The following is a 17,011-nucleotide window of genomic DNA, read 5'->3' as shown; positions in this document are numbered from 1 at the left end:
TAAACTGTGTACATGTATTGCAATTTGTGTTCGGTGCGCACAAATGTTGCGTAATTCAATGCTTGTGCTTTAGTTAACATGTATTTGTAATTCCTAACTTGGTGAATGCTTATTAACGTGATTAATGATATCACCTGTTGACTTTCAAAGGTGAAGTATTTGATGACGTGCTACCATAGTTGAATAATATTCAATTACAACTAAACAGTTGTCTCAAATCCTGTTAAAATACAGCAGATCTCAACTGTGTCCATTAAATCCATATTGCAGTAAAGATATAAAGAACGACGATATCGTTAACAACGTTGTTATTATATTTTTAACTTTAACTTAAGTTCTGAACATTCGGCCAAATGTCAAATGACAGTGTTAAATTAAGAAATTCGTGTTTAATCATTCTGCTGAAAATACAAAAATATATCAACTGCTTTGCTATTTAACCATTTTCCCGCTTTGGTTCATTATAATCGCAGTGTCTTTAAATCAATTAATGTGGTAGGGTTTAGGTTTCGGATTGAGAGAGTCCGTGCGTATATGCGTGACGGTGCCTTTGTGTTTAGAACAATTGGAGAGAAACTCCACAAACAATGACCCAAAATCTCAACAGATATTTGATCGTTGTTAAAACAAAGATCTTAATTAACTTAGAAACAAAATGGCTGACGGTGTAAGTAATAATGTTTAAAGACAAAATGAGAAAAAAATAAGCATACTTAAGTAATCTTCAAGTTCCAGAATGGCTACAATTATGTCTTCGGCAGTTCTATTTTTATGTTATTTTGGAATTTTCTTTGTGTTAACAGGTAAGCACATATTTTCTCTGTTTCACGTCGCATTAAAATAACAAATCACGATATGGAAAACGCTTGTAGTTTTTTTTCTTTTTACTAGACAGGCTTTACTGTACCGTTATCACTAAAATAGCATGTTACAAAAAATCTTTAGAATTTATACATATTCTTTTAAAATGACACTCTTATTTAAAAGCAATACATACACATTTATGACAAACATTATCTTTGACCTACTGTGATCTACTATCGTCTCATAAAGTAGAAATATCGTGTTTTCTGCACCTTTATTTCAAAATAAACTTGGTATCCTTCATAAGAACCATTGTTTTCGACATTATTTCATTCTGATTGTTTAGGGGTATTTGTTACTTGTCGACAAAAATACAACTGGTGCGGTTTCCACAACTTTGTCAAAAGGACATGAATTACATTACTTTAAAATGCACCCTTTCTCCCAAATAAGATTTAACAAAATTAATACATACTTTTAATATAACAATCTATTATACATCATTTCATAGGCAATTCATTTTATCTGTAAAAAAAAATCACCTTCCAAAACCCAGACGGCCAATGTACCTTGCCGCTAAGTGACGGCACGTGGCATTCGAGTACGCGCGGCACGTGGACAGTGGCTACGAGCGGCGGAGCAACCGAGGTCTCCAACTTCGAGGCGGCACTGTCCTACTCAAGTAACGTGGCGACGCTTACTTGTCAACAGAGTTCAGGGACACAGTACATTTTAGGGTGAGTGCATGGCTTTTATTATAGGGCTTAAAGTGTTGTGTACCGACTAGTCTTCACTTGTTGAATGGGTAAAAAAGAACCCAAGAACTGTTAACAAGTATTGTAAATGTACCCGCTATTTCTCCTGTTTTGCTTTAAAAGAAGCCCCGTACGAATTTAAGCAATTTGTATTTTCAGGACGAATTTTGAGATATTTTTCCAAGTGTTTATCAACGTGTCCGTGTGCCTGGACATACGGACAATCAGTGACGAGAACACAGACAGCTACATATTCTACTTCGCCACAGGTATACGTCCATAAAAGCATTATAATCAGTCTGTTTGGAAGTTAGAAACAAATATTTTATTATAAACTGTTGTGTCACAGCTACCGTATGATTATATATAAACTATGTATGTTCTTTGTTGTTTTTATACTATATGTCCTTTTTACAACTTTCTATGTTTTTCTTCTTCTTGTTCTTCTTGTTCTTGTTCTTCTTCTTGTTCTTCTTGTTCTTGTTCTTCTTCTTCTTCTTCTTCTTCTTCTTGTTCTTCTTGTTCTTGTTCTTCTTCTTCTTCTTCTTCTTCTTCTTCTTCTTCTTCTTCTTCTTCTTCTTCTTCTTCTTTTCATTCTTCTTCTTCTTCTTCTTCTTCTTCTTCTTCTTCTTCTTCTTCTTCTTCTTCTTCTTCTTCTTCTTCTTTGATTGTTACTCATTTTCTAATCGGCGCCCTGCGTATATCAGAGAATGGAACTATATATTTCCAGCTGTTGATGATGCTACCGGGGAGCGGTTCACCAGTAACATTGACGGGGCGTGCTCGGAGATCGGATACGAAACAGTCGCGAACGTCCAAATCCTCGTCAAAGATGGTACGTTTTATTTTGAATTGATGTTGTTGCGAACAAAGTTCAGTAGTTTTCTTTCTATTCAGCCAGAAATTCTCTATGCAGAGGGTGTCATAATATATGTCCCCATTTGTAATAAATGCACTTTTTATGCAGACAGATGCGTTACATGTAAATATAAATATTGGCTCCCCGCCCGACAGGACAATAAAGTCAACTGCAAACTAGTAATCAACTTCGTCTTCAACCAGGTTTTGTGGCGAGTGCGGCGATGCAACTGCCGAACCTTGCGTTGGGGAACTATAGTGTAACATACGAGGTGCTGTTGTCAGCGGTTACCGTGGAGAACTGTACACTTGACACGTGTACCAACAAGACACTCATGGAGTTCGGCAACTCTGACCCAACTCAGTACCTCGGCTTTACAAGTAAGAATCGGGTCTCTCCAGTGACAGATGTGGAAATTTCTGACTATTATGTAAAAAATATTACGCTTATAATATGACAGTTTCTAGTAGGTGGTAAGCAACCCACTTCCTGATTTTCTGTGGTGTCATCATTTGCATTATATTTTTTGGAATTCTGATAATTACGATTTACGACAGCATTGTGAATTATTTCAAGGTGGTGGTCAGATGTACTCCATCTACACGGACTCTTCTGGGACTGACACCTTCACGTTAACGTACAACGCGGACGTCAGTCCGGATGGCATCAACACTCATCGCTTTGCATGCTGGGTGATTTGATTATTTTTCAAGCTTCATTTTTGATAAATAAAAGGGTACAGATTGTGTTAAAACATTTGTCAAATGTTCGATGGAAAATAGAGACAATTTTAAACGCTTAAGAGCAAGTAAATTCGAACTATTTGAGTGCAGTGAACAACTATTTATATGAGTAAATTGAAAAGTGGCCAGTCTCCACACGGATTTCTTTAGCCAAATACCATATACATGTACTTGAATCATCACATTTCGTTTCTGAAACTGTAACTGGTATTTATATATTATTTCAGGCGCTTCTTTATTCCGACGGGACGTTGCAAGCGACGGTACTTCCGGAACAGTGCGAGGGCTCTCAGACATCCACGGCGGTGACCAGTGGCGGACAGAGGGTAACCATGACCCCATATTTCACATGCGGTAGGTGGACTTGTATGGTTGGTCAGTTGGTATCCTCGTTAAGAATCGTTGGTATCAGTCGTCATTATCATCATCGTCATCATATACATGTATGATTATATAAATGCTTATCTATGAACTCCGATTCCAGGCCCAGAGGAGGAGGCCGTTGGTGGTCTGGCGGGCTGGGTGATCGCACTAATAGTCCTTGGTATCTTGGCGCTAATCCTGATTGTTGCTATCATTATTGTCTTCATTTGTATGCGCAAGACCGTCGCGTCCTTGGATGATGAGGAGATGCTTAAGAAAGGTGAGATGCATCAGATTAATAATTGTATTCGTCTGTTTGTCAGGTTTTGCATAGAATATAAGTGTTGAAGTGTTCCAATAGGCTGTATTTTCAAGTCACGGGATTGAAATGAGAAAATTTGGTATTAAATATAGGATCAATGCATCCGTAAGAATGGAACAGCAGTAACTTCAAGTGTTTCGTTTTGATGAAAATCCGAGGTATAGTACAGAATGTTCATCACTCGTATTAATCGTTTGGTTAAATTCCAGAGGGTTCCCGGCAATCGACCCCGGACAGTCTGGTTGGGTATGGGGAGAAAGAAAAGGAGGCCATAAAAACCATCAGGCACGGGAAGGACCCAGCGTAAGAAATAACGCTTTTGATTCAGATAACGCATACTTTTTGCATAACCAATTGTCATTTACAATTTAACTTTGACAATAATATACCTGCTTTACATCTTTATGCTGTTCAGCAGCCTTTTGGAATAAACAGCATGGTTAAAAATTAAAAAACGCATACTGTATATTATTAAAATCTTTTTAACTCGTAGTCAAAAAACCTTCAAAACGTAAATATTCAAAAGCATATTTCTTTACTTCGTCGTCGTTTATTTACTTGCTCTGGTCACTCAGATATAAACCGTCTAAACGGGAAAAACCAGACCGGGAGAGGACGAATGATTTGACGGAGATTGGGAAACCTGGGGGCGGGAAAAAGTTACAGGACGGACAACCCGTGGAAGCAGAGAAAAGAGTGGAGACTTCAAAGGTGCGTGCGCACGTCGCCTACAGATGAGCAATAATTGCGGATTATCACGGAATATCTTAATCTTGCAGTATCCTAGAAGTTTTTCATCCAATAGGGAAGCATGCGATGTACTTTGACAAAAAAAATATTATTAAACGAAGTACACAATATACTCTTGACTTATATTATTCCGCACATATCCCGTGTATAAAAATAGTTTCAGAACGTTCTTAGCAATTGTTAAAGCTGAATATTGAAAGGTTAGGATTTTCCTGACTAATATAATTCACCTTGTTTTTTCCAAGAGTGTGCAGCTACGAAAAGATATACAAGGTGGTGAAAGTTTGGGACCCATCGTGTTTCCACCCGGCAAGAAACCTATACCACCGACCACCCCACGACCAGACAAAGATGACGAAGTAAGAGACGAAAAAACATCATAGGAACGTTTAAAACTAGCTTCTACGGAAGCACATACCTGCCAAATGATTTTTTTTTGTATTTCATGGACAAACCACAGCATCCCCACTCAATTCTTACTGGCGTTTAATTTCACCAAAGCAATCTTTCAGCGCTTTGTTTTTCCTCTGTAGAGTGGGTTATTTTCTAGAAAGTTCTGTTCTACTGTTCGACGAATGATTCGTTTATTTTTGTTTCTTATAAGAGTTAACTCCTTATATCATTTAAAAAAAAATATAAATAAACATGGTATAAATAAGAATACCAGAACTGTCAGTTAAACAAACATAAGAGTAATCAAAGCACCTACAGTACTAATAGACAGGGGCAATGTCATCATGATAATGTTCACAGCAAGTCACTTACTTGATGTAACTCATTTAAGAATTTGTATTTGAAAGAAACGAAATTTGCCCTTGTTTGTTCAGTAGCTGCGTTCTCATTATGAATGTTATTAAAATTATTATGCTATAATCACGATGAGGTATCAATTATAACGTGACTTCCTTTCCTAACTAGGTGCTGTTGCGGATTAAGAAGGAACGTGAGCGAAAGGAGCGCGAGCGTGAGGAGCGCCGGAAGAAGGAGAAACAAGCAGAGGAGCTCCGAATTAAAATGGAGGTCAAGGTAACTATACCGAATAAACGCCTTATAAACGTCAAAATGATTCATATAATAAAGCGGTGCTTCAAATTTGATATTTTGTTTCATATTGTAGTATTTTCTTATCTGTGTTTGTAGCAACGAATGCCATCTTTCTGGAGGAAAGCAATTGTATGGTTTGCTGTATTCGCAAAAAAATATATCAACAAAAACATTTTACACAACGAAACGTCTCTACAGTATTTGAATCCAATAGGTGTCATGCATACATCATGCACATACTTATCTCCAATTCTTTCTTTTTTTCAGAAGGACCCCGAAGAAATGGTTGATAAGGTATGTGCTCCTATATGTAATTCTTGAAAGGTATTTTGTTTTTCAAATATATTCCTTTGTCAACATATCGGAAGCAAATGAACATTGTTCCATTGTTTCACTAGTTAATTAAAGCTTAATTAAATATTAAATTCATATCTATTTCAGGTGATTAAGCACCCTAAAGAACCGGAATCCAGTGACGAATATGAGGTAGGCTTCCGAATATATCACTGACATAACATTGATATGAATGTGTGTACTCATGCTATATAGACACGTGATGTATGTATATCTTGATCATAAGATGACAAACAGTTGCTTCAATGTGGATGATATTTTATTTCACAGACCGACGATTCTGAGAAAGAGAAGAGGGCCAAGCAGTTAATGGAAAAGGTATCATTAAACAAATGTGACCTATCATGATCCTCATTTTCTAAAAATCCACCGTCAAAACATTGTTTGTAATTCTTAATTCACTTAAAATGTATTTTTCTTTATATTAAGTTACATGTATGTATATTTGATTTTTATGGATGCAAGAAATGTAATAGAATAGAGCCACAATGTTTTTAAGTGAGCAAGTGTATTGACATTTCTACTTTTTAGCGGCGGCGGCTGGCAGGTGCGACTTGGACTCCTCCGGGTGGATTGTCGAACGCCAAGGACGTGGTCGGCAGGAAGAAGCGCAGGAAGGTGAGACGGTGCATGCCATGTTTGTGTTGATTAGCATTGTTTATGCGTCCATGCAGTACACTCGCATTGGCGTTATTTTACAACTCTCGGGAATTTTGCAAATTTAACCGTCGAAAAATACTTTTCAATCCTTATATTTGTCATTGTTTTATTTTTTATACAAACTTCAAATTCAGGTTAAGTTATGGCGAAACATTTATTATTTAGTTAAAAAATACATGTCTGCAGCAATGATAAACTTTTTTCCTCATATTTTAGACGTTGTAATCAATGTTTCTTACTGTCTGTTTTTGTTAGCGACACGGACACGATGAGGGAGAACTTGGTGGGGCGCTCGTGACCCGCGAACAGCAAGATCAGCTAGAGTTCGACCGCCGCCGCCAAAAGAAGGCGATGCGTAAGCGCGCCAAGGGCCGCCGCCAGCAAAGTGATGTCAGCGGAAGTGAGACGGACACGGACAACGGTCAGCGTCGCCGGAAGCGGCGTAAGCCGCTGGCTCGAGGAGCACCGTTCATGGACAAGTACATTGTTAAGAAAGAGATTGAGCACGAGTTGGATGAAATTGACTTTTGGAACGAGAAGACAAACACAGCAAAAAATGTTGACGACATTGTAAGCAAATCTTGTAAATAAGAACATCATTTGCGATTGTCCTGAATTATTTTTCACCGAGTTTTGTTACACACACACCCGTATCCTGATATACTACTCTGTTGCTAAGCTGTAGCTTAACTACGCTTGTTTACTTACTACTATCTCTGACATATTTAGATTGACGAAAAACCCAAAGGAAAGACTCTACATGTAGCGCCGGCGGACACTCAGGTCAAAGTGGAAGCGCGCTCGCCCTCCCAAATCGAGACAGCTCTGATGGAAGAGGAAAGCGTCTGGGCCGGATATGGAATCACTGGATTCACACCGGGTCAAAGTGGGGAACTACCAGACGGGTTCCATTTTGACAAGGAAGGGAATGTTGTGGTATGGATTTTTCTATCGAATATTGAATCCGAATTCGAACCAAAAACGTTAATTATAAGGTATTGCAACAGTAAAATATTCTTAATTATTGGAAATATATCCCAAATTCTTATTCATAGAAGTTGCAACAGAATATTTATTTTACCTACACGGATTTATTTATCTTTTCAGAGAAATGTTGACGGTAAACTTATTCCTAAAGACATCTATCTGAAACAGATGGAACTGCGGAAAAGGTTTAATGTATTTGGACTCCCGAGATTGAAGAGGAGCACAGACGGTCGTCCAGTCGGGGTAAGTTTTCTGCGTAGATATCCTGTAAAACAAAAAATTGTGCACTCTTATTCAAAATCAGTACAAACACATAAATAACAAACATAAATTTTGAGTGATAAACCTTAAACTTCATACTTAACAATGCACTTTTGGAAAATATTAATAATTAATAACAAGATTATGACTGTGTATTTACTAGCTGAAAACGCAAAAATATTAAATGATTGGTGAATGCTAAAAGATTTACTTTGATCTACTATCATTTCATATGGTAGAAATACCGTGTTTTCTGCATTTTTCTTTCAAATTAAACTTGGTATCACTAATAAGAACCATTGCTTTTGACATGAATTTATCCATTTTGGTATATTAAAACAATTATATCAATTGTGGTAATTCTATTTAAGAGTAAGAGTGCATCTTTAAAATGTACAGGCTTGATAGAAATTAAATTATATATTCTGGTTATTGTAATAAGTGTTAGTCTGGTAATTTGAAACTAAACTGCTAAACACTTTGAATTGGTTCCAATCTAAGTCGTTTTGTATAAGCTAATCCAACCCCTTTTGGTATCCAGGGATACAAGGACGACGAGTTCGGGCCGACGGCTTCCTGGGACTTCGGCGAGCCGGCGAGCGGCACAGACGGGGAGGAGGATAAACGGCAGTCAGTGGTAAGGAATGAAGTATAATTTGATGTTGCATTTATGCTATGGGTGATGTGTTTGTCATTGTGGTCATCGTCGTCCAAAAACTTTTACCAGTCATAAGAATCCATTTCGATTTAAACATGCAACTTTATACACGAGTTCATTATGACAAAGCGCCATAATATTGTGTACTAAGACGTACCACTCTGATTAAAAGAAATTGATGAGTTATGCCCCTTGCTTAATAGGAAAACTAGCATTTGCAACCGTTTGTAGTGCCAATGACTAAGTCTGAGAATAAAGCTTTAAAAATTTACCTTTTACAATATCAAATCCCAAATGAGATTTGTTGATTTTGCTTGCATCTTCACAATTGTTTAATAAAAATGCATTCACAACTTTCTGCACCTTTTCCAGTCTATCAGGCCGGCCTCCGGTCGCCAGGTTGCCTTTAGTGTCGGCGGCGATAGAAGTAAGACATCTTCTCCTTTGGAGGACATCGACTACAATACACGGAAGGTCAGAAGACGCACTGAAATATCCCTTAAGTGTGATGTATTTGAGATACATTAGCAGACGCACTGACATATGCCTATAAGTGTTATGTATTTGAAATACATAAGCAGACGCGCTGGCATATGCCTTATAAGTGTGATGTATTTGAGATACATTGGAAGACTCACTGACATATCCCTATAAGTGTGATGAGTCTGAGACGCGCTAACATATCCCTATAAGTGTGATGTATTTGAGATACATTAGCAGACGCACTGACATATGCCTATAAGTGTGATTTATTTGAGATAGATCAGCAAACACACTGACATATCCCTATAAGTGTGATGTACTTGAGATAGATCAGCAAACACACTGACATATCCCTATAAGTGTGATATATTTGAGTTACATTACGAGAGGCACTGACATCTACTTATGAGTGTGATGTATTTGAGATACATCTGCAGACGAACTGACATATCCCTGTAAGTGGGATGTTTTTGAGATACATTAGCATACGCACTGACATATGCCTATAAGTGTGATGTATTTAAGATACATTAGCAGACGCACTGATATATGCCTTATAAGTGTGATGTATTTGAGATACATTAGCATACGCACTGACATATCCCTATAAGTGTGATGTATTTGAAGTACATCTGCAGCCGAACAAACATATGCATATACGTGTGATGTATTTGAGATACATCTGCAGACGAACTGACATATGCCTATAAGTGTGATGTATTTGAGATAAATCTGCAGACGAACTGACATATGCCTATAAGTGTGATGTATTTGAGATACATCTGCAGACACACGGACATATCCCTATAGGTGCGATGTATTTGAGATATATCAGTAGATGCACTGACATTTGCATATAAGTGTGATGTATTTGAGATACATCAGAAAACATACTGACATATGCCTATACGTGTGATGTATTTGAGATACATCAGCAAATGCACTGACATATGCCTATACATGTGATGTATTTAAGATACATCAGAAAACATACTGACATATGCCTATAAGTGTGATGTATTTGAGAAACAGCAGTAGATGCACTGACTAGTGATGGAACGATTATCGAGTACAATCGATAAATCGTCGCTGAAAATGCTTAGTCGGCGACAATCGATAGTGGTTGTCCAAAATCGATGTCGCTAATGTTACTTCCGGTAACTACGTATTTTAGTTACGCGGTAAAATAAGGTTACATGTCAATTTTTCCATCCGGTAAATTCTCGTTGAGTTCATTTTAACAAGGGAGATCAGTCTCTAACACAAATGCGGTGAATGTAAACACTTTTGCTTAAAAACTTACAAGGTCTCCCAAAATAAATTGTTTTTAATTGTATATATATTTCATAAAACCCCAATAGTCGGTATCTATGGTGTAGTGGGTCCGATCTAACCTGCAAATACCGGGGATCCCGGCTCGATGCATTCTGTTTTTGAAACCTTTTTGTGGTATCGTTTGTTATAAACAAATTTACTTTTTTGTGAAGTATTATGAAATTTTTATGAAATCTTCCATATTATAGGTTATTGAATGTTAAGCTGGTTCACAAATATTCAATATGTTTTTACATGGATAAAATGCTAAGATAACATACTTGATGCGGTGTGCATCATTTTGCAATTGATGTGCAATTATTTAGTATGTGTTTTGTTTTTTCGTTAAGACAGAAAAAGGTTATGGATATTTACTTACTGTTGCAATAAGCACGACTATAGCATCACACGTACTAATTTTAGATTAAACAATTTAAATGATCATGATTATACTATGTATATAGAATGTATTTCCTAAATGATTATATGAACTTTCGATTATTGTCCGATAGTAAATCGAATTACTTGATCTGATTCGATTCGATTATCGATAGCAAATGGACTCCGATTTTCAAACAGTAGCACTGACATATGCCTATAAGTGTGATGTATTTGAGGTACATCAGTAAACATACTGACATATGCCTATAAGTGTGGTGTATTTGAGGTACATCAGTAAACATACTGACATATGCCTATAAGTGTGATGTAATTGAGTAGGATGTATTTGAGATACATTAGCAGACGCACTGACATATCCCTTTAAGTAGAATGTATTTGAGATACATCAGCCGACGCACTGACATACCCCTATAAGTGTGATGTATTCGTGATACATTAGCAGATGCACTGACATATGCCTTATAAGTGTGATGTTTTTTAGATACATCAGCAGACGCACTGACATATGCCTACAAGTGTGATGTATTTGAGGTACATCAGTAAACATACTGACATATGCCTGTGAGTGTGATGTATTTGAGGTACATCAGTAAAAATACTGACATATGCCTATAAGTGTGATGTATTTGAGGTACATCAGTTAACATACTGATAAATACCTATACGTGTGATGTATTTGAGGTACATCAGTAATCATACTGACATATGCCTATAAGTGTGATGTATTTGAGGTACATCAGTTAACATACTGACAAAAGCCTATAAGTGTCATGTATTTGAGGTACATCAGAAAACATACTGACATATGCCTATAAGTGTGATGTATTTGAGGTACATCAGTAATCCTACTGACATTTGCCTATAAGTGTGATGTATTTGAGGTACATCAGTAAACACACTGACATATCCCTATAAGTGTGATGCATTTAAGACACAGCAGCAGACGCACTGACATATGCCTTTGAGTCTGATGTATTTGAGATACAGCAGCAGACGCACTGACATATTCGTTTGAGTCTGATGTATTTGAGATACATTTGCAGACGCACTGACATATGACTATAAGTGTGATGTATTTGAGATACATTTGCAGACGCACTGACATATGCCTTTAAGTGTGATGTATTTGAGATACAGCAGCAGATGCACTGACATATTGCTTTGAGTGTGATGAATTTGAGGTACATCAGCACACGTACTTACATATCCTTATAAGTGCGATGAATTTTACTTATACTGCTCTTTTCGTTATAAATTCTAAATAATTTATTTTAGTTAGTTTATGTTTTGCTTGTGGTGACTGCTAACAAGCAATGTGCTGAAGAATTCAACTCTCATGTTAAAGGGTCGACAGTTGGGATCGGCGGAGCGGGGTCTGCTTAAACAGCGGTTGTTCGATAAAAACGGCAAGCCAACCACTGAAGAAAAACATCCAACCACACCGGTACTACTTTTTATCATTTCTGTATGCGAATCCCAAAGAATGGATTCATCTTCTCTTAAAGCTTCACTCTCACAGATTGATCGTTTTAACAACTTTTTTTTTGTCTTGGAACGAGCCAATTTATGCGAAATTGCATGGAAACCAGTGATATAAGACTGCTGGCAAAAATCAGATCGCAGATTTTATTTTTTAAGTTTAATAATTGATGTTTTATGCATTTTTCTTAAACCGTTAGTAACGCTTAAGGCAATTAAAATTAATTTTAAACCGGAGAGATGAAACTCTGCGATCTGATCTTCTATCAGCAGTCTTATATAACTAGTTTAGGCAAACATTTTCTCATTCAAAGACAAAAAAAAAAAAGTTGTCAAAATGGTAAATCTGTGAGAGTGCAGCTTTAAACGGCTGCTTGTTAAAAAAGCTTCCATTAAATTGCAAGAAAACACCCGTTCCTTTCAGGTGGTCAGACCATTTACAATGGATGGCCGCGTAACACTTTGTGAATTTCGCAACAAACACCATACACAATTCAAATCCAACTTGCACACTCAACTATTTCAGATCTTCTTCAAAGGTCCCACGGGCGGTCTTAAAGCGGATGCGGTTTACATCGACAGTGCCCAGATAGAGCGACACGAGCCGGTGAAGGCGCCCGCACGCAGCCAGTCCCAGCGGCCACCAGCTTCGGGCTCACAGATGATCAAGCGCTCAGACACATTCGAGGACGGACGACCAAACATGAGCCGCAGAAATTCAAGTGAGTTATTTTGTCTTAAGCCTTAATGTGATTAAATACAATTGATTATTGAAAATCACTTACAGGGCTCGAAACAGCAATACTTCATTACTCATGTTCCATTAATGCTGATTGAATACTTGACCCTTAAAGTCCATATTCTCGTTTAAAGCTGCCCTCTCACAAACTGATCGTTTTAACAACTTTTTTATTTTGTGTCTTGAATGAGCAAATTTTCTCGTAAACGTCTGGAAACTAGTGATGTAAGACTGCTGAAAAAAGACCAGAACGCAGTTTATGATTTTGGTTCGAAAATTGATGAGCGTTTCTAACACTTTCAGAAAAACGAACTGATCGGTAGTTTTACCAAACATTTTTTTTTGTAAATTATTTTATATGACTGAATTGAATGCATTGATGCTCAAATCAGCCGATTTTGAGACAACTTGTTAAAAAATGACAAAACTGACTATCTGTAAGAGAGCAGCTTGAACGGTTCACTCCGTATAATATGTGCTGCATTAAAGTTAACGTTTGTCATTACATTTTTTATTAACATAATTGTCTTGAAAACTATGATGGTATATCTATGGCATACAGTTTAAAATCAGGTACGAATATTGAGCTACGTTTCAACCAATGTGTTGCCATGTCTGTTTCAGGGCTGAGGTCCTCCTGGACAGGCAATGCAAACTTGATTCCCGAGGAAGACAACGCTATGCAGGTTTGTAGCACTTGCATGGGCTACTTAAAACTTAAAATCAATTGAATCGCAAGCATTATCATTAGTGTCTCTTTCCTTCATTTTGCGACTCTTCATGCTTGTGCAATTAACAGGCAGTTTTTGACAGCTGGTGTGTCCCGGTCTATCTATTGCATTATCTATATTCATATTTCGTTATTTTAAACCATTTCAGGGCATGTCAAAGGGCAAACGCAACATCGGGTCAGATGACGAGTTTTTCCTGGTTGTTGGAAGTATTAATCAAGTCAGTACCTCTTCATATCTTACACCGTTCTATGCCAGATAATGTGTTTTGTAACTTATTTAGATTTCAGTTGAAATAGTGTTTATAAATACAAGAGCTTATGTTAAAGCTTTAGTGAGCATGCTGTCCATTGATCTCGTGTAACAATGTATATTATGTCTTATTTGAAACTGATATACAAATATAATTAGGCATTAGGACATATTTTGAATATTTTGCTTATTTGATTTCAATACATTTACGCAGGGACACTAAATAGAAAAAACGTATTCGCAATTACTCTTTAATACAACACCACACGTATAGTTATTTCAAATATTTATATTCTTATAGCTAAGCAAGCCCCCGGAGATCCTGGATTCCCAGCTTGGCATTAACCGATGCACGCGGTACAGTGAGCGACACGGAGCGCCCCGGGAGCCGTCCGGTTTAACAGACATCAGCATGCGCACGGCGCCCGACTCCACTACACCCGACAACGTGAACTGTCGGAAATTCCTAGAAGAGCTTTACAAGGATAAGATATACTTCGACAAATACGTTAAGACTGAAAGTAGGTATACTTTAGAGTAATTATTTATCATTTATCTGTCTTAATTTCATATATTAAGTTTAAAGCCAGAGCGTCAGAATTAATTCCAATACTTCATACATGTACTACAAAAATCTAGTTCCGACGCAAGAAAAAATGCTCTTCTATTCTATTTTTTTCATTTACTGGCTTTAGTCGTGCATGGTCTAAAATTATACCGCTAACTATTGATGTTACGGTGAACTTAAATAAAATACGCATTGGCTATTAACTCTCCTTTCAGAGCTTCCTACAAATGCTGCAGTGGAGACACGTGAACTAGCTGATCACGCGAGGAGTTACCTGAATAACTGTGCGGTGTATTGGAAGGAACACCAGCCTCTCAACCCCGCACCGCCACCAAGTGAGCTTAGGTTGAAGCTTTCCCGCATGCACACAGTCCAGGCTGAGGATTTAAGGAAAAACTCTATGCCAATATCAGTAAGCGAACGTCCATTGAGCGCCGACGACATAAGGGACAGTACAGTGGCCTCTAAAGCACAGAGCCGTGAGGTCACCATGTCGCTTACCACTGATAGGTCGGCATGGGCCCCGGTGGACACTACCGGAGAGCTCGTGCCACCGTCTCCCGTGGGCATTTCCGGTGAGCGTGTCCCGCCAGTAGGGGGGCCATCAGGGTCAATTGAAAAGACAGTCACTATTGATGAACCTTCTAAAAACCTGACGAGGGAAAAATCATCCACAAAACCCCCAGCGCCACAAAAGCATTCACCTGCAAAGAAAACAAGTGTTGCGACGCAGGAGGCTGTAATACCCAATAATGTGATGTCTCTTGTAGACACATCGTAACTTGTGTTTCATAAAACCCGTTTGTAATAAAGGAACTCCAATTTTCTACTTTGTAAAGCCATACGGTAGTGGTTATATTTGTTAGTCACGAGTTTTCATTTTTTTCTTTTAATTATTACTGTTCATTTGTTTTTATATGATCCGATAGAAATTTAACTTGGACGGTATGTCTTTGATAATGACTGCTATTTATTATAATTCTAATTTTTTTGAGAGAGAGAGAGAGAGAGAGAGAGAGAGAGAGAGAGAGAGAGAGAGAGAGAGAGAGAGAGAGCGTGTGTGTGTGTGTGAATGCGCGCGTGCGTGTGCGCGTGTGTATGTGTGAGAAAGAGAGAGAGGTTATATTCGTGTTTGCTCTTATATATGATATATCTGTGATATTCATTGTTATCATTTTGAAATAAATGCTTTCATTCATGTGCTTTCTTTATTAAACAACAAATAGTTCGCTAACATATAAATTTATTTATCGTAACATATACATATAAATAACTACCTTACAACGGAAACGAATCTAGCTTAAAAAATCAATATAATTTTATATATTATGCACATCTTTAATAACATAATAACAACGTTTACACTACGAAACAAAAACCCTATAATGGAGAGGTCTCACGGTGGAAATATATAACGTCCGCATCTCACAGCATACACTATAGTTAGATTGGATTAAACGTCCATTTCGGGTATGTCATGGTCTAGCTGTGTGATTGTGTGGTGACTTTGCGAAGGTGACCGGTAAACATGTCGGAGACTTGCGTCCTTGTCGATCAGATCACTCATTTTCTTCCGGGGACGCCGAACTTGAGCGACTGGTTGTTTAGTTGGGTCTGTATGCTTACGCCTCGATTCTGCCTTTAATGTCTCCTCGTCTCGAGGTGTAAGAATCTGTTCCGGTAGTGGGCTTCCGTCCCTGTACGTGGCTTCCTGGATAGGAACGAAAGGCGACAAACGGCCACCCTCGCTCCCTAGTGGCGACTGCCGTGCCATTATTTCCCGGTCTTTTTTCTTCACGCTGGCGGCGTCTATCTTAATCTTAGGCACCTCCACAGCGGTTTTTCTTTTTTGAAGGGATGAATTGTCCCTGTGTGTTAAAACCTGTTGCGGTAGTGCCGAAAAGGAATCAAATGTTGACTCCCTCGATCTGACAGCGGAAAATCCTGACGGTGAGCGGCGGTCGAAAACGCCAGCCGGAGGGCGCTGGAACTCAATATTGCGTGTGCTTAGGGGACCCGGCGATGGCGTCATAATACTGCTCATTGTTATTTCTCTCTGTTCAGAGAGCGGAGCAAGCGAGGACTCAGCTCGACCCATGTCGGTTACATGGCGTTCATGACTGACTGGAGCTTTGGACGGCGATATCGTTCCTTTGTCAATATCGCTGAATATCCAGTTTCCGTCAGGTGAGGTGGTTATTTGAGGCTGGGTAGCTGAAATAACGTGTGTACATGTAGGTTTGTTATGATTCCAACAGAACGCTATAAAGTCAAAACAATTTACTCAGCAAATGTAATTTTACCATATGTACGCCTTATTTTTGTTATACAATGTTCTGTTGTGTAAAGAACATAGTTTAAACGATTCAATAATAAGATATTATAATATTCGTAAGATACAGTAAGTGAAATTCGATCGCAGTGATTGAAATATGACTGCGACATAGCGAGTTTTCTATATACATTATCGACATAAGCGGAAA

At 38.0% G+C, this 17,011-nt stretch overlaps 1 protein-coding gene across 2 annotated transcripts; it reads left to right on the top strand.

The window, feature by feature from the left end:
* Nucleotides 1-666: 666 nt before the first annotated feature.
* Nucleotides 667-15,726, top strand: LOC128226931 (uncharacterized). 2 transcript variants are annotated; one of them, XM_052937048.1, is made up of 27 exons: nt 667-803; nt 1,361-1,541; nt 1,719-1,828; nt 2,290-2,394; nt 2,622-2,798; nt 2,995-3,110; nt 3,389-3,515; nt 3,646-3,804; nt 4,056-4,149; nt 4,422-4,557; nt 4,842-4,955; nt 5,515-5,622; nt 5,908-5,934; nt 6,082-6,126; nt 6,265-6,312; nt 6,526-6,612; nt 6,910-7,224; nt 7,384-7,590; nt 7,762-7,884; nt 8,444-8,539; nt 8,933-9,034; nt 12,105-12,203; nt 12,765-12,960; nt 13,602-13,663; nt 13,857-13,928; nt 14,262-14,481; nt 14,744-15,726. In XM_052937048.1, the coding sequence occupies exons 1-27, from the start codon at nt 737-739 to the stop codon at nt 15,307-15,309; spliced, it is 3,759 nt and encodes a 1,252-aa protein (XP_052793008.1). In that variant the 5' UTR covers nt 667-736; the 3' UTR covers nt 15,310-15,726. The 2 variants fall into 2 exon arrangements, with proteins under 2 accessions (XP_052793008.1, XP_052793009.1); XM_052937049.1 differs by lacking the exons at nt 7,384-7,590; nt 7,762-7,884; nt 8,444-8,539; nt 8,933-9,034; nt 12,105-12,203.
* Nucleotides 15,727-17,011: the final 1,285 nt, after the last annotated feature.

The sequence above is a fragment of the Mya arenaria genome, chromosome 3 (assembly GCF_026914265.1).
Source record: "Mya arenaria isolate MELC-2E11 chromosome 3, ASM2691426v1".
Taxonomy (NCBI): Eukaryota; Metazoa; Mollusca; class Bivalvia; order Myida; family Myidae; genus Mya; species Mya arenaria.
The sequence above is the reverse complement of the archived record's forward strand: the minus strand, read 5'-3'. Positions and strand labels throughout refer to the sequence as shown.